The sequence below is a fragment of the Leptomonas pyrrhocoris genome (genome assembly GCF_001293395.1).
Source record: "Leptomonas pyrrhocoris isolate H10 chromosome Unknown, whole genome shotgun sequence".
In the NCBI taxonomy this organism is placed as follows: domain Eukaryota; phylum Euglenozoa; class Kinetoplastea; order Trypanosomatida; family Trypanosomatidae; genus Leptomonas; species Leptomonas pyrrhocoris.
Genome location: NW_015438361.1, coordinates 1,321,570 through 1,344,337, shown reverse-complemented (window position 1 = coordinate 1,344,337; position 22,768 = coordinate 1,321,570). Strand labels below are relative to the sequence as shown.

At 58.8% G+C, this 22,768-nt stretch overlaps 5 protein-coding genes across 5 annotated transcripts; all 5 read right to left on the bottom strand.

The window, feature by feature from the left end:
* Window positions 1-617: 617 nt before the first annotated feature.
* On the bottom strand, window positions 618-2,360 carry ABB37_03563 (putative pyruvate/indole-pyruvate carboxylase; the record flags this gene model as incomplete). Its single annotated transcript, XM_015800943.1, has 1 exon — window positions 618-2,360. Exon 1 carries the CDS (start codon window positions 2,262-2,264, stop codon window positions 618-620), a length of 1,647 nt encoding a protein of 548 aa, XP_015660950.1. The 5' UTR covers window positions 2,265-2,360.
* Window positions 2,361-3,347: 987 nt separating this feature from the next.
* On the bottom strand, window positions 3,348-5,309 carry ABB37_03562 (putative pyruvate/indole-pyruvate carboxylase; the record flags this gene model as incomplete). The annotated part of the gene is made up of 1 exon (XM_015800942.1): window positions 3,348-5,309. The coding sequence occupies exon 1, from the start codon at window positions 4,992-4,994 to the stop codon at window positions 3,348-3,350; it is 1,647 nt and encodes a 548-aa protein (XP_015660949.1). The 5' UTR covers window positions 4,995-5,309.
* Window positions 5,310-6,972: 1,663 nt separating this feature from the next.
* On the bottom strand, window positions 6,973-8,619 carry ABB37_03561 (putative pyruvate/indole-pyruvate carboxylase; the record flags this gene model as incomplete). Its single annotated transcript, XM_015800941.1, has 1 exon — window positions 6,973-8,619. One exon carries the CDS (start codon window positions 8,617-8,619, stop codon window positions 6,973-6,975), a length of 1,647 nt encoding a protein of 548 aa, XP_015660948.1.
* Window positions 8,620-10,597: 1,978 nt separating this feature from the next.
* On the bottom strand, window positions 10,598-12,244 carry ABB37_03560 (putative pyruvate/indole-pyruvate carboxylase; the record flags this gene model as incomplete). Its single annotated transcript, XM_015800940.1, has 1 exon — window positions 10,598-12,244. The coding sequence occupies one exon, from the start codon at window positions 12,242-12,244 to the stop codon at window positions 10,598-10,600; it is 1,647 nt and encodes a 548-aa protein (XP_015660947.1).
* Window positions 12,245-13,442: 1,198 nt separating this feature from the next.
* Window positions 13,443-22,147, bottom strand: ABB37_03559 (target of rapamycin kinase (TOR) kinase 3 putative (TOR3); the record flags this gene model as incomplete). The annotated part of the gene is made up of 1 exon (XM_015800939.1): window positions 13,443-22,147. Exon 1 carries the CDS (start codon window positions 21,339-21,341, stop codon window positions 13,443-13,445), a length of 7,899 nt encoding a protein of 2,632 aa, XP_015660946.1. The 5' UTR covers window positions 21,342-22,147.
* Between the last annotated feature and the right edge of the window lie 621 nt (window positions 22,148-22,768).

Here is a 22,768-nt window from a genome sequence, read left to right as displayed (position 1 = left end):
CGGAGGGGCCGGGGAAGTGTCAAGGCAACTTGTACCAAGCACAACGCCAACGACACACCAACCGCAGGCTGCGAGCGCCAGAAGCCACTGCCAAACAATACAAGACAATTATAATTTTGAACGCTGTTCATGCTGCCGTCAGCGGAGCGTTGGTCACAGGTGCTAGTTGCCCGCACGTGCAACTCGCAACAAATGAGCCACCCTCGCGCAAACGCAGCACGTCCGTGCACACAGGAGCCCGGGACAGGAGTATAGATCGAGTCTGTGTAGCCAAACGACTACCGACAACCGCAGTTCTACCCGTCGACAACCGTCTGGTACGTCTGCAACCGATCGACGCAACCGTTACAATTAGCGATCCGCCTGGACCCTTCTCAGGAAGGGTGGCGGAAAATAATAGCGAAAGAAAAAAAAAGAGGCACGCAAAATAGCGTGGTTAATTACTCTTACATTTCCCGTAGTTTAAATAATTAATTCTTTTTTGATATGATGCGGGTCGCACACACGCCGGTGCTCGGGCCTCCTGATGGAGGGTCTCACACCACGTGTGTGCAGCCCGCACGCAGTACGTACGGTGAGTCACCGCACCCTCTGCACGTCAAAGCGAGCACGCTCCGTTAGTTCGGCTTCCAGGCAAGGGACACGATAGGCAGCTCGTGGCGGCCAAGCATCACCTCGCGGAACATCAGCGCGCTGCGCTCCTTCTGCGTCTCCTTCATCATCCTCGCGATCACGCCCACCTCCTTCACCGTCGCCGTGTCCGCCTGGTTCTCCGTCGCGCTCATCGCCTTCGCCAGCGCGCACCAGTTCCACGTCGCGATGTCGTTGTACGCCTCGTTCCACCCGTGGATCACGCGCTCGATCACGTAGCCGTCGTTGTTCACCAGGAACACGATCGGGCGCAGACCGTGGCGCAGGAAGGAGCCCAGCTCCTGGATCGTCATCTGCGCGGAGCCGTCGCCAACGGACAGGATCACGCGGCGATGCGGCTCCGCGAGCTGCGCGCCAAAGGCAGCGGGCAGCGAGAAGCCGATGGAGCCCCACAGGCACTGCACGATGCACTTGCCGTTGCGCGGCAGCACCAGGCCCGCGCCCGCTGAGCTCGACGTGCCCTGGTCCACCACAATGATGTCGCCCTCCGTCAGGTTGTCCTGCACCTCGTTCCAGAAGTGGCGCATCGAGAACTTCTCGTCCTCCGGCGCAGGGAACCGCGGCGGCTTCGACTCGTTCTTGGGCCAGTTGTCGCAGTACTTCATGACAATCTCGTGCACGGCGAGAATGGCGTCCTTCATCGGCAGCTGCGGGTACACGCGGCCGTTGATCGTGCTCTCAAAGGGCTGGATGTCGATCATGTGGTCCAGGTGAATCTTCTGCGAGAAGTAGCCGGTGCCGAAGTCGTGGAACTTCACGCCCAGCATCACGCACACGTCGGCATCCTCGACCGGGCGGCGCACGCTGTCGGGGCACGACGAGCCGAAGTAGCAGCCGAGGTAGTTCGGCGACTGCTCGTTCAGCGTGCCCTTGCCCAGCAGCATGTGCGCGAACGGGATGTGCGCGTCGTCCACCAGCGCCTGCGCCTCCTTGTGGCACAGGAAGCGGTCGCACAGGTAGCCCACCAGAGCGGAGGTGCGCTTGGAGCTCTTGATCTTCTCCTCCGCCGCAACCTTGAAGGCGTCCAGCGCGTCCTGCGAGAACTCGGCCATGCGCGGCGCAAGGCGCACCGTCGGCGGGAACGCCGGCGCAACAGCCACATCCATCGGCATCAAGATGTAGCCGGGCTTCTTGTGGTACATCACACCACGGATTACGCGGTCGATCTCGGTCAGCGCATTCTCCACCGTCAGGCGGGCAGTCATACAAGAAATATTCTCGCTCATCAGGCTGAAGTGCTGGAACAGACCGTCGCCCAGCGTGTGGTGCATCATCTTGTGGCCGTGCTCCGCCTCCGTCGAAGGCCCACCAACGATGTGGATCACAGGGTTGCGCTCGGCGTACGCGCCGGCAATGCCGTTCACGGCGCTCAGCTCACCCACGCCGTACGTCGTCAGCACGGCGGCGATGCGGCGGCACCGCGCATACCCGTCGGCCGCGTACGCAGCGTTCAGCTCATTCGCGCAGCCAACCCACTCCAGGTCCTTCTGCGCAGTCACGTCGTCCAGGAAGCGCAGGTTGTAGTCGCCGGGAACGCCGAACAGGTGACCACACCCGATCTCCACCAGGCGGTCCAGCAGGTAGCAGCCAACGTTATACTCCTGAGCGGGCATGCTGTTCTTTTGAAGACACTTATGTGTGTGTGTGTTGGGAGGTGGTTAAAGTGAGAGGTGTGAGGGTGGTTGAGGGGGGACGCTTAACAGAATTCTGTCGCGGCGTTATATGAAGTGGTGCGGAGCACAGAGCAGGGTAGGGGCAAAGAAGGAGGACAGGGGAGGAGGTGCTGACGCGTTAACAAAGAGGGAAAAGGGGAAAGAGGGAAAGACAGACAGCACGCAGCTGTGTGTGCGCGCTTACAACGACGCTGCAAAGGGCGGGAAAGACACTTGTGCCGACGCAGTCGCCAGCTCGCAGCGCCACCATGCAGCACACGGGTGCCGGTTTGCACTGCAGCCGTCACCATCTCACCACATGCGTATGGACTCTTCGTTGTTTGCCCGATTACACGTCACTTCTTTTGTTGGGGCTGCTGTTTCAGCGCGTCACATGACCCACGCGTGTCGCTCGCGTCGCGGCGAGCGGAGGGGCCGGGGAAGTGTCAAGGCAACTTGTACCAAGCACAACGCCAACGACACACCAACCGCAGGCTGCGAGCGCCAGAAGCCACTGCCAAACAATACAAGACAATTATAATTTTGAACGCTGTTCATGCTGCCGTCAGCGGAGCGTTGGTCACAGGTGCTAGTTGCCCGCACGTGCAACTCGCAACAAATGAGCCACCCTCGCGCAAACGCAGCACGTCCGTGCACACAGGAGCCCGGGACAGGAGTATAGATCGAGTCTGTGTAGCCAAACGACTACCGACAACCGCAGTTCTACCCGTCGACAACCGTCTGGTACGTCTGCAACCGATCGACGCAACCGTTACAATTAGCGATCCGCCTGGACCCTTCTCAGGAAGGGTGGCGGAAAATAATAGCGAAAGAAAAAAAAAGAGGCACGCAAAATAGCGTGGTTAATTACTCTTACATTTCCCGTAGTTTAAATAATTAATTCTTTTTTGATATGATGCGGGTCGCACACACGCCGGTGCTCGGGCCTCCTGATGGAGGGTCTCACACCACGTGTGTGCAGCCCGCACGCAGTACGTACGGTGAGTCACCGCACCCTCTGCACGTCAAAGCGAGCACGCTCCGTTAGTTCGGCTTCCAGGCAAGGGACACGATAGGCAGCTCGTGGCGGCCAAGCATCACCTCGCGGAACATCAGCGCGCTGCGCTCCTTCTGCGTCTCCTTCATCATCCTCGCGATCACGCCCACCTCCTTCACCGTCGCCGTGTCCGCCTGGTTCTCCGTCGCGCTCATCGCCTTCGCCAGCGCGCACCAGTTCCACGTCGCGATGTCGTTGTACGCCTCGTTCCACCCGTGGATCACGCGCTCGATCACGTAGCCGTCGTTGTTCACCAGGAACACGATCGGGCGCAGACCGTGGCGCAGGAAGGAGCCCAGCTCCTGGATCGTCATCTGCGCGGAGCCGTCGCCAACGGACAGGATCACGCGGCGATGCGGCTCCGCGAGCTGCGCGCCAAAGGCAGCGGGCAGCGAGAAGCCGATGGAGCCCCACAGGCACTGCACGATGCACTTGCCGTTGCGCGGCAGCACCAGGCCCGCGCCCGCTGAGCTCGACGTGCCCTGGTCCACCACAATGATGTCGCCCTCCGTCAGGTTGTCCTGCACCTCGTTCCAGAAGTGGCGCATCGAGAACTTCTCGTCCTCCGGCGCAGGGAACCGCGGCGGCTTCGACTCGTTCTTGGGCCAGTTGTCGCAGTACTTCATGACAATCTCGTGCACGGCGAGAATGGCGTCCTTCATCGGCAGCTGCGGGTACACGCGGCCGTTGATCGTGCTCTCAAAGGGCTGGATGTCGATCATGTGGTCCAGGTGAATCTTCTGCGAGAAGTAGCCGGTGCCGAAGTCGTGGAACTTCACGCCCAGCATCACGCACACGTCGGCATCCTCGACCGGGCGGCGCACGCTGTCGGGGCACGACGAGCCGAAGTAGCAGCCGAGGTAGTTCGGCGACTGCTCGTTCAGCGTGCCCTTGCCCAGCAGCATGTGCGCGAACGGGATGTGCGCGTCGTCCACCAGCGCCTGCGCCTCCTTGTGGCACAGGAAGCGGTCGCACAGGTAGCCCACCAGAGCGGAGGTGCGCTTGGAGCTCTTGATCTTCTCCTCCGCCGCAACCTTGAAGGCGTCCAGCGCGTCCTGCGAGAACTCGGCCATGCGCGGCGCAAGGCGCACCGTCGGCGGGAACGCCGGCGCAACAGCCACATCCATCGGCATCAAGATGTAGCCGGGCTTCTTGTGGTACATCACACCACGGATTACGCGGTCGATCTCGGTCAGCGCATTCTCCACCGTCAGGCGGGCAGTCATACAAGAAATATTCTCGCTCATCAGGCTGAAGTGCTGGAACAGACCGTCGCCCAGCGTGTGGTGCATCATCTTGTGGCCGTGCTCCGCCTCCGTCGAAGGCCCACCAACGATGTGGATCACAGGGTTGCGCTCGGCGTACGCGCCGGCAATGCCGTTCACGGCGCTCAGCTCACCCACGCCGTACGTCGTCAGCACGGCGGCGATGCGGCGGCACCGCGCATACCCGTCGGCCGCGTACGCAGCGTTCAGCTCATTCGCGCAGCCAACCCACTCCAGGTCCTTCTGCGCAGTCACGTCGTCCAGGAAGCGCAGGTTGTAGTCGCCGGGAACGCCGAACAGGTGACCACACCCGATCTCCACCAGGCGGTCCAGCAGGTAGCAGCCAACGTTATACTCCTGAGCGGGCATGCTGTTCTTTTGAAGACACTTATGTGTGTGTGTGGGAGGTGGTTAAAGTGAGAGGTGTGAGGGTGGTTGAGGGGGGACGCTTAACAGAATTCTGTCGCGGCGTTATATGAAGTGGCGCGGAGCACAGAGCAGCGGATGGGCAAAGAAGGGAGAAGGGAATACAATATTTGGGCAGCGGAGCGGGTTCCCAGGTGCCGCACGCCATCTCGCATGATCGTGTCATCAAAGTCAATGATCATGCGAAGGGTGTAGTAGTCAGTACTGCGCGAATCACGGATAACGAAGAGAGCGCGTGTGGGCACAGCCATCCCGGCTATCTCGCCGATGGACATGCGATCAAATGTATCCGTTAACAGAGAGGAGGGAGGGAAACAAATAGCTGGTGTCCTGCGCTGGTGACGAAAACGTCGTGATCCGAGGCCACAGTCACCGCAATACGGTGGGGACGTTATAAAGCCTCGGGATCGCAACCCTGCAGCCGCACTCCCACCGCCACAGGCAGCCCCGTCCACTGAGCCAACACGAAGGCAGCACGGTAACCGTTGCTTCGGCTAGTTACGCTGCTAGGTAAGCTCACACAGAGTGCAGCGCTCTTCGGTGAGAGGGGTTTCATTGCTTGTTTCGCGTCATCGTGATAAATACTCTCTTGTTTGGACAGTTGGCACAGACATCTAACGCATAGTTACTCGGAAGCGCATAAAGTGAACACATCCCCGGCGCTTCACAGGAGATGACGGAGCCGGAGAGTGAAGGTGCGCGATGCTGGCACGGCACCCCACTTCTCCGTTGCCGACATAGAGCACCCACACAAGAGCACACAGAGCGACCCGTACAACTCCAGTCCATTTGCACGCGCTCGTCTCTGACGGTAGTCAGGTGCGCAAGCTGACCCACAAACAAATACATAAACGTCGTCAGGGTTGACAACAAAAAGGTCGAGAGGGGAGAGAGAGAGATCGCGTCACTGTTCGACGCCGCAGTCGTAGCTTTCCGAAGTATTCGAACGCATCTACGTTAAGATTCAAAATAAAAGAAAAAGGGAGAACTTTATAAGACGAAAGGAAAGGGCGTCAATAAACGTCAGCGTGCGTCGCGTGATGGCGTCATTTTGTTGTGGTGAAGGTGACCCGTGAGCTGACTCGGTTGGCTTCTGCGAGGGGGCGCGGCACACAGTACATGAGCACAGTGCCCTCGAGAGAGAGACTGCCCTGGAAGAGGCAAGGGGACCGCACGCGTCAGAACTCAGGTGTTGCAGTGCGCCAGATTCTCTCACAGGCACCATAAACACACAATTTACAAAATCGGTTGCTACCTTCAGCGTAGCTGTTGACCTCGCACACACCTCTGTCGAATGAGGGCGGTCAACAGCGCGAAGAGAGCACAGCAAAGAAAAGAGGGCCATCATGCGAACCAGAAAGTGAAGAAAAGATAGTTTGCGAATGCCGCTTCAATAGAAGGGGGAAAAGACTGTGTATAGTTTTCCCGTCACGTTCCGCCGCACACAGTGTATTGGCGATCAGAGAACAATAATAATAATAACAATAAATGATGACGAGACAATTAAAAGAATTATTGTATTTTGAAGGAGCGGTGTCACATTCAAAGCTCGAGGGTCGCGCCACCACGCCGCGAAGAAAACGGAGCGTCGCAACGAGCTGAAATGCCAACGTCCACGCCGCTCTTTCAGGACTCCTCCATCACTTCTGTCAGGAACGTGAAAACCTGACTCGGGTGAGCGAGCTGTCTAGGGCAGCGGCAAACAAGTTACAGCATGAACGGCAATGTGTGTCATTCGCACCGTCGGCGGACTGCATCGCAGAAACTCCCAGCCCACTGCCCGGCGGCGACGCACAGCGCCTCTGCCGGGGGTTCCGACAACGAAGCGGCAATACGAAAAACACCAGGACCGCGAACTCACAGTACGAGCAAGCGGTAGCTACACACAGTATGCACCAACACCTGGGTTGAGACAACACTGTTAGTTCGGCTTCCAGGCAAGGGACACGATAGGCAGCTCGTGGCGGCCAAGCATCACCTCGCGGAACATCAGCGCGCTGCGCTCCTTCTGCGTCTCCTTCATCATCCTCGCGATCACGCCCACCTCCTTCACCGTCGCCGTGTCCGCCTGGTTCTCCGTCGCGCTCATCGCCTTCGCCAGCGCGCACCAGTTCCACGTCGCGATGTCGTTGTACGCCTCGTTCCACCCGTGGATCACGCGCTCGATCACGTAGCCGTCGTTGTTCACCAGGAACACGATCGGGCGCAGACCGTGGCGCAGGAAGGAGCCCAGCTCCTGGATCGTCATCTGCGCGGAGCCGTCGCCAACGGACAGGATCACGCGGCGATGCGGCTCCGCGAGCTGCGCGCCAAAGGCAGCGGGCAGCGAGAAGCCGATGGAGCCCCACAGGCACTGCACGATGCACTTGCCGTTGCGCGGCAGCACCAGGCCCGCGCCCGCTGAGCTCGACGTGCCCTGGTCCACCACAATGATGTCGCCCTCCGTCAGGTTGTCCTGCACCTCGTTCCAGAAGTGGCGCATCGAGAACTTCTCGTCCTCCGGCGCAGGGAACCGCGGCGGCTTCGACTCGTTCTTGGGCCAGTTGTCGCAGTACTTCATGACAATCTCGTGCACGGCGAGAATGGCGTCCTTCATCGGCAGCTGCGGGTACACGCGGCCGTTGATCGTGCTCTCAAAGGGCTGGATGTCGATCATGTGGTCCAGGTGAATCTTCTGCGAGAAGTAGCCGGTGCCGAAGTCGTGGAACTTCACGCCCAGCATCACGCACACGTCGGCATCCTCGACCGGGCGGCGCACGCTGTCGGGGCACGACGAGCCGAAGTAGCAGCCGAGGTAGTTCGGCGACTGCTCGTTCAGCGTGCCCTTGCCCAGCAGCATGTGCGCGAACGGGATGTGCGCGTCGTCCACCAGCGCCTGCGCCTCCTTGTGGCACAGGAAGCGGTCGCACAGGTAGCCCACCAGAGCGGAGGTGCGCTTGGAGCTCTTGATCTTCTCCTCCGCCGCAACCTTGAAGGCGTCCAGCGCGTCCTGCGAGAACTCGGCCATGCGCGGCGCAAGGCGCACCGTCGGCGGGAACGCCGGCGCAACAGCCACATCCATCGGCATCAAGATGTAGCCGGGCTTCTTGTGGTACATCACACCACGGATTACGCGGTCGATCTCGGTCAGCGCATTCTCCACCGTCAGGCGGGCAGTCATACAAGAAATATTCTCGCTCATCAGGCTGAAGTGCTGGAACAGACCGTCGCCCAGCGTGTGGTGCATCATCTTGTGGCCGTGCTCCGCCTCCGTCGAAGGCCCACCAACGATGTGGATCACAGGGTTGCGCTCGGCGTACGCGCCGGCAATGCCGTTCACGGCGCTCAGCTCACCCACGCCGTACGTCGTCAGCACGGCGGCGATGCGGCGGCACCGCGCATACCCGTCGGCCGCGTACGCAGCGTTCAGCTCATTCGCGCAGCCAACCCACTCCAGGTCCTTCTGCGCAGTCACGTCGTCCAGGAAGCGCAGGTTGTAGTCGCCGGGAACGCCGAACAGGTGACCACACCCGATCTCCACCAGGCGGTCCAGCAGGTAGCAGCCAACGTTATACTCCTGAGCGGGCATGCTGTTCTTTTGAAGACACTTATGTGTGTGTGTGGGAGGTGGTTAAAGTGAGAGGTGTGAGGGTGGTTGAGGGGGGACGCTTAACAGAATTCTGTCGCGGCGTTATATGAAGTGGCGCGGAGCACAGAGCAGCGGATGGGCAAAGAAGGGAGAAGGGAATACAATATTTGGGCAGCGGAGCGGGTTCCCAGGTGCCGCACGCCATCTCGCATGATCGTGTCATCAAAGTCAATGATCATGCGAAGGGTGTAGTAGTCAGTACTGCGCGAATCACGGATAACGAAGAGAGCGCGTGTGGGCACAGCCATCCCGGCTATCTCGCCGATGGACATGCGATCAAATGTATCCGTTAACAGAGAGGAGGGAGGGAAACAAATAGCTGGTGTCCTGCGCTGGTGACGAAAACGTCGTGATCCGAGGCCACAGTCACCGCAATACGGTGGGGACGTTATAAAGCCTCGGGATCGCAACCCTGCAGCCGCACTCCCACCGCCACAGGCAGCCCCGTCCACTGAGCCAACACGAAGGCAGCACGGTAACCGTTGCTTCGGCTAGTTACGCTGCTAGGTAAGCTCACACAGAGTGCAGCGCTCTTCGGTGAGAGGGGTTTCATTGCTTGTTTCGCGTCATCGTGATAAATACTCTCTTGTTTGGACAGTTGGCACAGACATCTAACGCATAGTTACTCGGAAGCGCATAAAGTGAACACATCCCCGGCGCTTCACAGGAGATGACGGAGCCGGAGAGTGAAGGTGCGCGATGCTGGCACGGCACCCCACTTCTCCGTTGCCGACATAGAGCACCCACACAAGAGCACACAGAGCGACCCGTACAACTCCAGTCCATTTGCACGCGCTCGTCTCTGACGGTAGTCAGGTGCGCAAGCTGACCCACAAACAAATACATAAACGTCGTCAGGGTTGACAACAAAAAGGTCGAGAGGGGAGAGAGAGAGATCGCGTCACTGTTCGACGCCGCAGTCGTAGCTTTCCGAAGTATTCGAACGCATCTACGTTAAGATTCAAAATAAAAGAAAAAGGGAGAACTTTATAAGACGAAAGGAAAGGGCGTCAATAAACGTCAGCGTGCGTCGCGTGATGGCGTCATTTTGTTGTGGTGAAGGTGACCCGTGAGCTGACTCGGTTGGCTTCTGCGAGGGGGCGCGGCACACAGTACATGAGCACAGTGCCCTCGAGAGAGAGACTGCCCTGGAAGAGGCAAGGGGACCGCACGCGTCAGAACTCAGGTGTTGCAGTGCGCCAGATTCTCTCACAGGCACCATAAACACACAATTTACAAAATCGGTTGCTACCTTCAGCGTAGCTGTTGACCTCGCACACACCTCTGTCGAATGAGGGCGGTCAACAGCGCGAAGAGAGCACAGCAAAGAAAAGAGGGCCATCATGCGAACCAGAAAGTGAAGAAAAGATAGTTTGCGAATGCCGCTTCAATAGAAGGGGGAAAAGACTGTGTATAGTTTTCCCGTCACGTTCCGCCGCACACAGTGTATTGGCGATCAGAGAACAATAATAATAATAACAATAAATGATGACGAGACAATTAAAAGAATTATTGTATTTTGAAGGAGCGGTGTCACATTCAAAGCTCGAGGGTCGCGCCACCACGCCGCGAAGAAAACGGAGCGTCGCAACGAGCTGAAATGCCAACGTCCACGCCGCTCTTTCAGGACTCCTCCATCACTTCTGTCAGGAACGTGAAAACCTGACTCGGGTGAGCGAGCTGTCTAGGGCAGCGGCAAACAAGTTACAGCATGAACGGCAATGTGTGTCATTCGCACCGTCGGCGGACTGCATCGCAGAAACTCCCAGCCCACTGCCCGGCGGCGACGCACAGCGCCTCTGCCGGGGGTTCCGACAACGAAGCGGCAATACGAAAAACACCAGGACCGCGAACTCACAGTACGAGCAAGCGGTAGCTACACACAGTATGCACCAACACCTGGGTTGAGACAACACTGTTAGTTCGGCTTCCAGGCAAGGGACACGATAGGCAGCTCGTGGCGGCCAAGCATCACCTCGCGGAACATCAGCGCGCTGCGCTCCTTCTGCGTCTCCTTCATCATCCTCGCGATCACGCCCACCTCCTTCACCGTCGCCGTGTCCGCCTGGTTCTCCGTCGCGCTCATCGCCTTCGCCAGCGCGCACCAGTTCCACGTCGCGATGTCGTTGTACGCCTCGTTCCACCCGTGGATCACGCGCTCGATCACGTAGCCGTCGTTGTTCACCAGGAACACGATCGGGCGCAGACCGTGGCGCAGGAAGGAGCCCAGCTCCTGGATCGTCATCTGCGCGGAGCCGTCGCCAACGGACAGGATCACGCGGCGATGCGGCTCCGCGAGCTGCGCGCCAAAGGCAGCGGGCAGCGAGAAGCCGATGGAGCCCCACAGGCACTGCACGATGCACTTGCCGTTGCGCGGCAGCACCAGGCCCGCGCCCGCTGAGCTCGACGTGCCCTGGTCCACCACAATGATGTCGCCCTCCGTCAGGTTGTCCTGCACCTCGTTCCAGAAGTGGCGCATCGAGAACTTCTCGTCCTCCGGCGCAGGGAACCGCGGCGGCTTCGACTCGTTCTTGGGCCAGTTGTCGCAGTACTTCATGACAATCTCGTGCACGGCGAGAATGGCGTCCTTCATCGGCAGCTGCGGGTACACGCGGCCGTTGATCGTGCTCTCAAAGGGCTGGATGTCGATCATGTGGTCCAGGTGAATCTTCTGCGAGAAGTAGCCGGTGCCGAAGTCGTGGAACTTCACGCCCAGCATCACGCACACGTCGGCATCCTCGACCGGGCGGCGCACGCTGTCGGGGCACGACGAGCCGAAGTAGCAGCCGAGGTAGTTCGGCGACTGCTCGTTCAGCGTGCCCTTGCCCAGCAGCATGTGCGCGAACGGGATGTGCGCGTCGTCCACCAGCGCCTGCGCCTCCTTGTGGCACAGGAAGCGGTCGCACAGGTAGCCCACCAGAGCGGAGGTGCGCTTGGAGCTCTTGATCTTCTCCTCCGCCGCAACCTTGAAGGCGTCCAGCGCGTCCTGCGAGAACTCGGCCATGCGCGGCGCAAGGCGCACCGTCGGCGGGAACGCCGGCGCAACAGCCACATCCATCGGCATCAAGATGTAGCCGGGCTTCTTGTGGTACATCACACCACGGATTACGCGGTCGATCTCGGTCAGCGCATTCTCCACCGTCAGGCGGGCAGTCATACAAGAAATATTCTCGCTCATCAGGCTGAAGTGCTGGAACAGACCGTCGCCCAGCGTGTGGTGCATCATCTTGTGGCCGTGCTCCGCCTCCGTCGAAGGCCCACCAACGATGTGGATCACAGGGTTGCGCTCGGCGTACGCGCCGGCAATGCCGTTCACGGCGCTCAGCTCACCCACGCCGTACGTCGTCAGCACGGCGGCGATGCGGCGGCACCGCGCATACCCGTCGGCCGCGTACGCAGCGTTCAGCTCATTCGCGCAGCCAACCCACTCCAGGTCCTTCTGCGCAGTCACGTCGTCCAGGAAGCGCAGGTTGTAGTCGCCGGGAACGCCGAACAGGTGACCACACCCGATCTCCACCAGGCGGTCCAGCAGGTAGCAGCCAACGTTATACTCCTGAGCGGGCATGCTGTTCGTAGCGTGGTATCGTGGAGTAGTGAGTTAGAATGGTAAGAATGAGAAAATGTGTGGAATGGAATGTGAGGTCGGTTGCGCGTTTGGTATGAACGAGGGAACGTTGTAGCTGGCTTGTGGGACCCCGAATGGTGTGGCGGTGTTGGGACGGTAACGAGAACAGGAGTAATTCCGTTCGCGTGTGCGAGAAGAAATACGATATCTCGATCGGTGAGACGACGGCGTCGTAGCCCGCGGCGAGAATGGAGTGTTCCGAGAATAGTGGAAGTGAAGCAAGGCCAATAGTTTTCATTGCGAGTAGTAGCCCCGATACTCGCCGTCTTTTGAACCTGCACGAGTGTTGGGAGAGTGAACGCCGTGTTAGGGACGTGTTTCACTTGTTGCATGCTCTTCTGGCACTATCGCGATGCGAAAGAGTGCGACTGGTAACGCTTTCTTTTTGTCGAATGCAAAGTCGCTAGCAGGGCGCGGCACCGTAAATCACCCTCCTCCAAAAAAAAAGAGAAAAAGTGTTTTGCAATACCGCAAGAGATACCACATTCCTAATAGAAGAGTGTCGATGAGACCCCTGATGCCCCAGGTTGCGCTTCGCTGGGTGACATCTGAATAGCGCTCGAATGTGGCCTTGGTTGAAACTGTATAAACAGGGACTTGAACAGACTTCTCACGAGTTCTCCATTGCCTTCTCTTTTGTAACACACCGCTTGTTCCCCTTTTGTCTCCGTATTTGGCGTCCTGCATGATGCACGTATGAGTGATGTTTCGCGGACATCCTCCCTCCTCCCCCCTCCCGCTGCGTCCGGGAGCAGCGGCTTCCTCATGTGCAAAGGAAGAAGTGTGATCGCAAACGGAAGCAGCCTCCGCGGAGAGGCACACCGCACAATATCGCCTCCATTACCACCACCATCAGCAAGAAAGTTCGCTCTTCTCTTCCTCCTCGCGTAGGTTTTGTGGAACATTTTTAACGCTTCCCTGACCGGCGGTCCATCACCAACTTCGATGACTCGCTCGCGCAGAAAGACATTCTTTTCTTCCTCGTACTTTCTCTGGTATCATGTTGACGCAGCGTCCAGCCGTTAATTACATTGGCAGCAACAACAGAAAACTGGAGGCCGAGGGACGAAGATCAGCGAAACTGAGTGAGAATGAGGGAGGCGTCAGCGGCGACAACAATACGCGTGTGTATCGGGTGTTACCAAAACGGTGCCCAACCTGTGAGAAATGCATCGGCGAGGTTGTCGAGGCTTGTCGCTTCTTGTATGAGACGATCCACCTGGTGCGGCACATCCAGGCTGTCCGCTCCCCCATTCAACACGCGCATCGAGAGGTACGTCGTGAGTAGTGGGGCGGCGAAGGAGTCCTTCGGCGAGTCCGTGAAGCCGGCGAGGTTGATCGAGCCCCAAGAGGAACCCTGTCGCTGTGACCCACCGGGATCGATCCGCCGCGACGACCGCGCCATGGAGAAGGAGCTGTTTACCACGCCAAAGTCCTGCCCGGTTAGCTTCGCCTGCACGCGTGCCAGCGCGAGATCGCCTTGCTGGTTGCGGGTCTCCTCAACGTCTTCAAAGGTTTGGCTCTGCCCTGGCGCATCGCACGGTTCGCGCGACTTCGCGAAGGAGCGTGACAGCTGCATCGGAATTGGCTTTGCGTTGATGTCAGCGGCGTCGTCCCCGCCCAGACGCGCGGCTGCCGCTGCGTCGCCGTGTGAAAACCCCGCGCCCCCGCCGTTGCTGTCGGGCTGACCAGACTTCGGTCCCGACTTCTCTGTTCCGTCGTTCACCACGTTGAGTCGCCAGTTGATGAGGGGGTCGTATATGAAAGCCTCAAGGATGGAGAGCAGATTCTCGCTGTGCCGACGCAGATTCTTCATGGCCAGTTCGCACGTCATTCGGTAGACGCCGTCCACTCCGGTAATGCCGAGCGCGCACACGAGCAGACGGGTGAGGCGAAAGGGCACCGCTTCAGCGTAGAGGGCGCGGTGCATCGCCACCTCGAAGCAGTCGCCGAAGTCGATGTGCACCACTGTGCCGTTTCCCTGGAGCATTAGGTTGTTCAAATGGCGATCCCCCAGCCCTAGCACGTAACCCACCATCGACATGGCCGCCAAGGTTTGGCCGTAGGTTTGACGGTAGCTCAGCCACTGCTCACACGTATCGTTGTGGTCCCAGAAGATGTGCCGCAACTCGTTGTTGGGCGAGTTCTCCATGGCAAAGTTAAGCAGCGCCTTGCGTTGCTGCTTCGGGAGTCGGTGGTACTCCTCAATGGTGTTGAGGCCACCACGCTTCACAATGAGGTTCACCTCCTCATAAATAGACACCTCGTGCGCCTGCCGGTACGTCTCCAGCATCTTGTAAATCGTCTCTGTGTTCTCAACCCATCCTACAATGCCGACGTTGTCCGTCAGCGGAATTACGGCGTACTGGGGGATGCTCAGGCCGATCGCGGTGGCGGCGTTGTCCAGCTGGAAGATGCTGTCAATCAGCCGAATGAACTGCATGACTCGTTCGTCCTGCCGCATGTCCTCATGTCCTTTCAAGAGAAAGCGATACTTCTTGCCGTCCGAGGCGTCGAGACCGACGCGGCGTGGCTTCTGCTTCGACGGCATCACGTACACCCGGCTGTGAAACTTCCGGATCGTGATGAGCGGCTTGTCGTGCTCGAACGTCCCTAACACGGCAACGATGCTGTCACGCAGGCCGTCGAGAATGGGTGACAGGTCGCTGATGTACAGCCGACGCTCCAGTACGCCGCGGCGCAGCTGCGCGTACACCTGCCGCAGGAAACCCCACGCCTCATCTGTCTTCTGCTCCTTCAGCGCCATCTGCGCCCGCCGCAGCGTCTGTCCAAACGTGCGTTCAAAACTGCGCTCGTTGGGCGTGGAGGCGCGATCGAGCTGGTCGTAGAGGGGCTGGAGCATCGAGGAGATGACGGCGGCTTTGTTCGGTTTGTAGGCGGCCCGCTGAATCGCGGCGTGCCACTTCTCCGACCACAGGATAGCGATGCGCACCATCTCGTTGCTAATCAGCGAGGCCTCTTGGACAACGCGGTCGTTCTCGGGCAGGTTGCGCATGCCTGCGATGACGCGCTCCGCCATGTACTGCCGCACCTCCCCGGGCGACTTCTCCGCGACAGTGAGGGGGTAGATGAGCGCGTGCGGGTAGCGCGACCCGACCCGGATGAGCAGGTCGGTGAGGATGACACGCGCGAAGCGCGCCTCAATGCCGATGCGCGCAATGAGCTGAGGTACGACGTTCAGCCACACGTAATCGGCCACCACCTGCACGCCGTGGTGCACCGACTCGTTAATCTCCCGCAGGCCGCTGTGGGCGAACCAGACGGACAGGATGCGCAGCACGTCCTGCATCACCAACGTACCCGACACATCATCGCTCAACTGAACCGACTTGAAGAGGGAATTGATGCAGCTCACCAGGTGGTTGTCTTGCACCTCGCCCTGAGTGCTGGGGTCGCGGGCGAGATCGTGGTGCAAGATGCCCAAGGAGTGGAAAGCTGCCGCGTTGTTGGGTCCCAGCTCGGTGGCGCACATGAGCTCCTCGATGGCCTCTTCGCCACAGTCGGGGTAGAGGTACATGGTCCACTCCCCTAGCAGTAGCCAGCACTGACCCCACATTTCGGCCTGTGCATCGTCAGCGTCTACCTCCACGGCGGAGAGAATCTCCTTCAGCTCCACGTAGGCACCCTGCTTGTCTTTTGTCAGGTAGAGAAACTTCATGTAGGTGTGAATCAGCTCCGGGTCGCACTCGCACAGATCCTGCAACGACGCGTCCTCGCGCAGGACCTCGTGTAGGAGGTGCTCCGCGTAGGAATACCACTGCGACTTGCACAGGCTGCGGATGACAAACACGTGCGACTGCAGATCGTCCTGCGGCGCCAGCACGAGCGAGTTGATGGAGAGCACCGTGAGGAGGTCATCGGGCTTGCTGGACATCTGCAGGAGGCGGCGGTGCCACACCTCCTTCAGAAGCGACTGCCGCTCCCCGCACGCCGTGGTAAAGGAGACGAGCTCTTCAAAGTGACGGAGGTGCTGCAGGCGTGTAAGACCATCATAGGCACGGCTATAGCTCTCATTCAGCGAGTCGGCGAACGACTCCAACATGGATTCGCGCACCTCGCCCGTGTAGCACAGCAGCTCCTCGTAGCTCTCGGCGCGGAAAAGAGCAGCGCAGCGCTCAATCACGCCGAAGCAGTTACGCAGTCGCCGATCCACTGCCAGCTCATCGAAGGTGTCCCAGGTGCCGAGGGCGAACGCGGCCTTGGCGCGGAACGGAGCCACCTCCTTCTGCGCCTCCGGCGACAGCTGGTCCCAGTACTCCTCCGTAAGTTCCTGCACGCGTCTCGCGTTGCCCAGCGCCTGCTCACACCGCAGCACACCCACGAGCGACGCCGTCTCCAGCCCGCGTGAGCTGAAGCTGGCCAGCCGCGCCTCGTAGCGCCGCAGTGCCTCACTCCACCAATTCAGCTGCTCCAGCGAGGCTATTTCTTCGAAGCCAAACTGCTCTGGGGCGAAGATCTCATCGGAGAATTTTCGCGTCAGCGTCTTTAACAGGCCGTTGGCGGTCATTGTCATGTTCAGGTGGCGGTAGTACTGGATTAAATCCTCCGCGACCGCCATCACGCGGCGCATCTGCGTGTCCTTGCGATCCGCAATCTTGCCCAGTTTGTTGGAGAGGCTTTCAAAAAGGATTTCGTTGAAGTAGATGGCTTTGGTGTGCATTTCGCCGCTGAACGCGACCGAGGCGAGCACCTCCAGGTTCATCAGCGGCTTCGGCTGCGAGCGTGTCTTCTCCTCCACCATGTAGGCGAGGGAAAGCTCAATGTGCAGCAGACCCTCAATCATCCCTCGGATGTCGCTCACGGCGCGGACAGGGTTGTTGTTGATGGCGAGCAGCTGCGCGCCGATGGGCACTCCGGCCCGGGCCCCGAGGCCGTTGGGGGCAAGCTTCGTCACTATTACACCACGCGTGGGGTCTTGGTCGTAGTTGATGCCGAACTTCTGGCTCGCGGACTCGCGCTCGACACTGAAGACGCTCTCCCGCATCACCTTCACGAGCTTTATACGATCTTCACCTCGTTCGCCCTCCATGAATTCGGCAAAAGAAAAGAGTCCCTGCTTGACGTCGGCCGGCGCGCCGCTCATGGCCCGGTCGAAGATGGACATGAGCTGTCCGCGCAGCGCGAGATCCAGCAGACTACACACCGCCGCCACGGCAAAAGGAAACAAGTCCTTCGCGAGGTCGGGGTTGCGGTCGGCCACGGCACAGGTGTCACGTAGCACGGCGTACGGTGAGCCGCGCAGCAGCGTCACCGTGGCGTTGTGCAGCCACAGCACCCACGACTGCTCTCGCTTCTTCGTTTTTGCCTCGGGCATGACGGTGAGGGCTTGAATCACGTCCGCCGAGACCGCCCGTGGGCTCTCCTCGGTTTGCTCCACACGCAATATGCCCAAGTTGCGCCGCAGCGACGACTTCGTGTCTGCTGCTTTGCGGCTGAACAGGTTGCAGCAAGCCGTCGTGTCCGCGCCGGGGTGAAAGCGGAAGTCGATCATCGTCTGCCCGTGATCGTGGTGCACGTCCAGCACGTCGACGCCGACGTTTTCAGCGCGCAGGATGTTCCGAAATTCATGCTCAAAATCCGCCTGCGAGAGCCGGGGCAGGTGCGACACGACGGTGATCGGGCGATCCGGATTGAGGTCGGTGCCGCTAGCTGCGGTCATGCGTGACTTGGCGCCCACGGCAGCGTTCTGCACTAAATTGATGAAGTAATGCGGCGGAAAGCCGTTGCGCGTGGCCACCCGCTCAATCGGCATGATAAAGCGTTTTGCGGGCATCTTTACGACGTCGACGAGCGCCGCCAGCGTGTTCAAGCCCACGTCCATCTCCTCATTGTTGTCAGCCAGCTCGATGTACCACATGATGGTGTGCACAATCTGCGCACAACAGTCCTTCACCAGGTTCAACTGCTTCGACATTACGTGATTCAAAAAGTCAAAGCAGGCGTCGTTGATGTCCTTCGACTTGGTGAGCTTGCCGCCCGGTGACGCTTTGGCCGGCTCGATGCACTGCAAGACGTGCGGCAGGATCATCTGCAGGTCCTTCTCGTGCATGACCGCCATGAAAGACTCCAACGACTTGACGACGCGGTGCACGAGGTCGAGGTCGTTTTTGTTCTGCGACAGACGCTGGTGGATAAACTCGACGGCCCATCGGTTGTCGCGCATCTCCTGCGCGGGGATGCCTCTGGCCAGGTTGTCGAGAAGCTGCACTACGTAGGTGCTGAAGGGCTTCTGACCCGCTTGAGGGAGGAGACAGAATCCATGCACCGACTGCAACAGGTCGAAGCCGACCGACGGGGCCACCATTTCCTTAAATTGCCGTAGTAGAATGGCCAGATCGTTCATGAGAGCGAGGACGGTCTCGTACAAGAAGGCGCGCTCGGGGTCGCGCAGCCACGTCTGCAGCTGTGGCAAAAGCTGCGTGAGAAGGCTGAGCTTCGGCCGCCCCTCCACGTCTTGCAGCGTCGTGCGGACGGCAGCTAGCGTGTCCATCTGCTGCTTCGGGTCGATCGCGAGCTGCAACGAGCGCACAAGGTAGTACACCACCACGGAGGCGTAGCGCTCCGCCAGGTCGGGCGAGACACGCAGGCGTGGTTTGACGTGCGCTAAAGCGGGTGTCACGACTTCCTCCTCCTCTTCGATCTCGTCCGATTCAAGCATGAGCAGCACGACGCGCATCTTCACAGGGGTGACGGCGCCGATCGCGCTGAGCACCTTCATAGCAGCCATCGTCACCGACTCCTCTTCTTCCGTTTCTCGGCGCACAATGCGGGCCACGGTGCGATACATCTCACTGAGGCCGGAGATGTCCGTCTTGGTGATGTGCGTGACAAAGGCAGTGAGCGTCTCAAGGGCTTCGCGGCGGGTGGAGCAGCAGTCGCCGCCGTTGATCATCGTCAACAGCGTGCGCAGGAAGGTTTTGTACTCCACGTTGTGCTGCGGTCCGGTTCGCTCGAGCATGGAGCGTATTAGTTGCAGGAGGGCGATAGAGAGAGAGCGGCAGATAAACGGTTGTGCCTCTAGCCGCTGCAGCACAATTGTCTCGACAGTCCCATCGGGAATGAGAAGAGCATCCTGCTCGACGCACATGGTGAGCAGGCGTGCTTTTGAGATCGCAAACGACACCGACGAGTCCATTGTGGCGACGTCGCGCAGCATGTACTCCTGTGCGCGCTGCAGCTGCGGCCGTACGATGGCTGGGTGGTAGGGCAACAGCTGACACAGCAGCGCCAACGCCTGATCGTGGGTGGCCTTGTCAATATCATTACGGCTCATGAAGATGGCATCGAGGTTGTCAGCGAGGCACAAATAGGGGAAGAACGGAGCTGTCAGGTGCTGCAAAGCCCACAGCCGAATCTCCGCGTCGCGGTCAACCACCGCCACATCCAGGATGCGCTCCACCGCATTGCTGACCCCATCGTCCAGGCGCTGAGTGTGTGGTCCACTGCCGGGGTTACCGCTGTTCGCCTCATCCTGCATTTGGCCGTGCTCAATGATGAGTTCGCACAGCTCCAGGACAGTCGTGACGGCGACACGTCGCACTTCCTTGTCGTCGTGCGACAAGATGTCAATCACGTCTTCCAGCTGTTCGGTGCGTTGCAGGGTAGTGATGAGCGGGAGAGAACGTATGATGATCGGCACGGGCCGGCCTGCTGCGACGTTAATGCGGAGCTGCACCAACCGCGGGTCGTCGACACGGATGCGCGGACCAGCAAAGCGAAGCAGAGCGTTCACTTTGCCAAAGTTTAAAAACTCCTGCTCCATGCTCAGGTAGTCCTCTAAGAGGGAGAAGACTGGCCCCATGTCCGCCTCTCCGTAGCGGTCGCGAATGAACTCCAAGACGTCAAAGATGGCCGCCATGTAGGGCAATCGCTGAATACAGTTGCATAAGCTCTCCACGACGTCCGCAGTCATCCGCAGACCGACTTCCGTCGCTAACAGGCCTTTCACCAATTCCAGCACTTCCGTCACCACCTCCACGGAGTCGTCCTTCGTGAACAGCTCCAGCGCGCGGTGCGCCAGCGCGTCGTATTGTTTTCTGTCGCCGCTGCACAGAACTGACATGACCTTCACAATGCACCGCATCGCACTCACGCGTGCGGGAATGGTGTAGAGCGACCAATTGGTTTCTACTAGAAATCGCACCATCTGAGGCACGTTCCACGGCGCGGAGCTGAACGCTGGCGTGACGGCGACGTGCAGGAGGGCGCACAACACACCCATCAGCTGTGGCTCATCCTTTGCCGCTCGCAGGTGGTCCTGCACAACATTCGCAATATCCCTCGAAAGCGTCTGTGTGACGTCGTAGCAGCCTTCATCCACAAGCGCAGAGGTGAGTCGCAGCAGCGCCGTGCGGTGCCACACATTTCGCGTCTCCAGGGCCTCTCTCAGCGTCGGCAGCGGCGCGCATGCGTTCGTGAGCAACTCAAGCAGCGTTGGGTTCCGCTTGATAATTAGTGAGGTCGTCTTCACGATCTTTGCGACGACTTCGCACGCGACAATGCTGCGCTGCATATCGGCGCGCTTCACCTCGGAGAGCAGCGGTTCTACGTGATCTGCTAAGATGTCGGTCGCGGTGCGAATGTTGTCTTCGAGCACCTCGCCAATCGCCGTTGTCACTTTGATACAGTCCTCTTGTGTTGTACATTTGAAAGCGCGGCTTAGCAGCAGCACAAAGCAGCGGCTGCGCTTCTCATGCTGGTCCCTCCATTTCACGTCGAACACGATCCGAAAGGAGCTGCAGCCTTTGTCGACCGATACCGCAAAGGCGCTATCTATTAAGGAGATAATGCGATCTTGCAAGGATTCGCTCAGCCCCAGTTCCTTTTCGTGAAAGAAGAGTGTGTCGGTTAGGGCGCTTAGACACTCCTCCTCCCGTTGAACGCGGCCTTCGGGCGTGCTATTAAAATTAGAAAAGATGGAACTCAGCTGCTGGGCGAGCGCGGCGGAGTTGTCGCTGCTAAGGAGCTTTCCCATAAATACCCCGCCGCCGTCCTCTACCACTGGAGTTTCGGCCATGAATGCAGCCCCTCCCGTTGTTGAGGTACGCAGCAATGGGATAATGAACACACCCACCAAAAAAGAAAAGGACCTCCCAACTCACACGTGATTCTCACCGCTGTCGGCAACGCAGCAGGCGGCCACCGCACAGCTCGTTGAACGAAAAAGCACGAAAGAGAAAAAAAGGGGAGGGAGTTGAATGAACGATAGTCGCGCAGCGTATTCAAAAGCAGAAGATAAATACAAGGAAAGGGATGTAACGATTCTTAACAGCACCGCAGGAGAAAATACATGAGACCGAGGTCGATCACAAATGGGGAAAGAGTGCTTCTACGCGCGCGCCAACGCAAAGGGGGGGGGGGGGCGAGCCGGAGAACGACGAGATCAGAAACGCAGGGAGCTGCAACGCACGCACGCAAGAAACAGGAAGAAGCAAAAGGTCCAATTGCGTGTCGTAAGCGAGTCCTCAAGAAAGAGTGGAGAGGTGACCAACAACAAAAGAAGAAGAAGAAGAGACGCCGGTAAAAGGCTGGAAAATAAACAGCACAACGGTTAAGAACAACTGCTTCGAATTGGTGTACCGCACGGGAGATAATCACGCTTGATGAGGTCTAGGATCCAAAATAATAGGTGTTTGCGGAAATTGTATATATAGAGGTCACGAGAATGGTACCAGTTATTCGGCTTTGTGCATTCGTGACCGCCCCCGTTGATAAAGGAGCGGACTCGACTAGTATCTCGCTGAGGTGAGGAGGAAAGCGAAACCCCAAAAAGAGGAGACTCGGACACAGGAATTGGAAGACGTGGTGCCTCTTCGCCGATCTCTGGAGTACCAAGGCACCAGGTGTGAGAAGGAGAAGTAAGTCGGAAAACGAAAGAAAAAGCAAGTGGTGAAGAAAGTGGTTCCAGTGAACACAGACAGCAGCACACGGAAAAGGTGCCTAGAGAGTATCTTCAACAATCAATACGCGAACCATGCAAGAAGGAGAGATGTCGTAAAACCCGCGACCAACATGGAAACATGAATTCCTTCGTTTACTAACGGATGTATATATATATATATATATATATAGAGTGCTTTCAGTGGTATTGGTCAAACAGAGGAGCGCGAGTAGCCGGTGGAGGAGAGAAAACCGCTTGTCGTTTGAGTTGTTTGCGTGCGGGCTCTGCTACGTGGATGTTCATGCGCATAAGCGAGTGTGAGGGAATGGCGCGTATCATATGGGAGAGGAGAAGGAGGAGAGCACAACAAGAGTAGCAGAAAGAGACGATGGAAAGGAGAGCGACAGAGGAGGCGTAGGAGTACATCAGAACGGCATAAAGCGCTTTGCTCCGGGAAGCACGGAAAAATCGCAGCATCTAGAGTACCTGCAGGGTGTGGATCATGACGATCGCGCAGAGACATTTCTTTCTGTGTGCATGCCTTTGGCTGCCTTGCTTGCTAC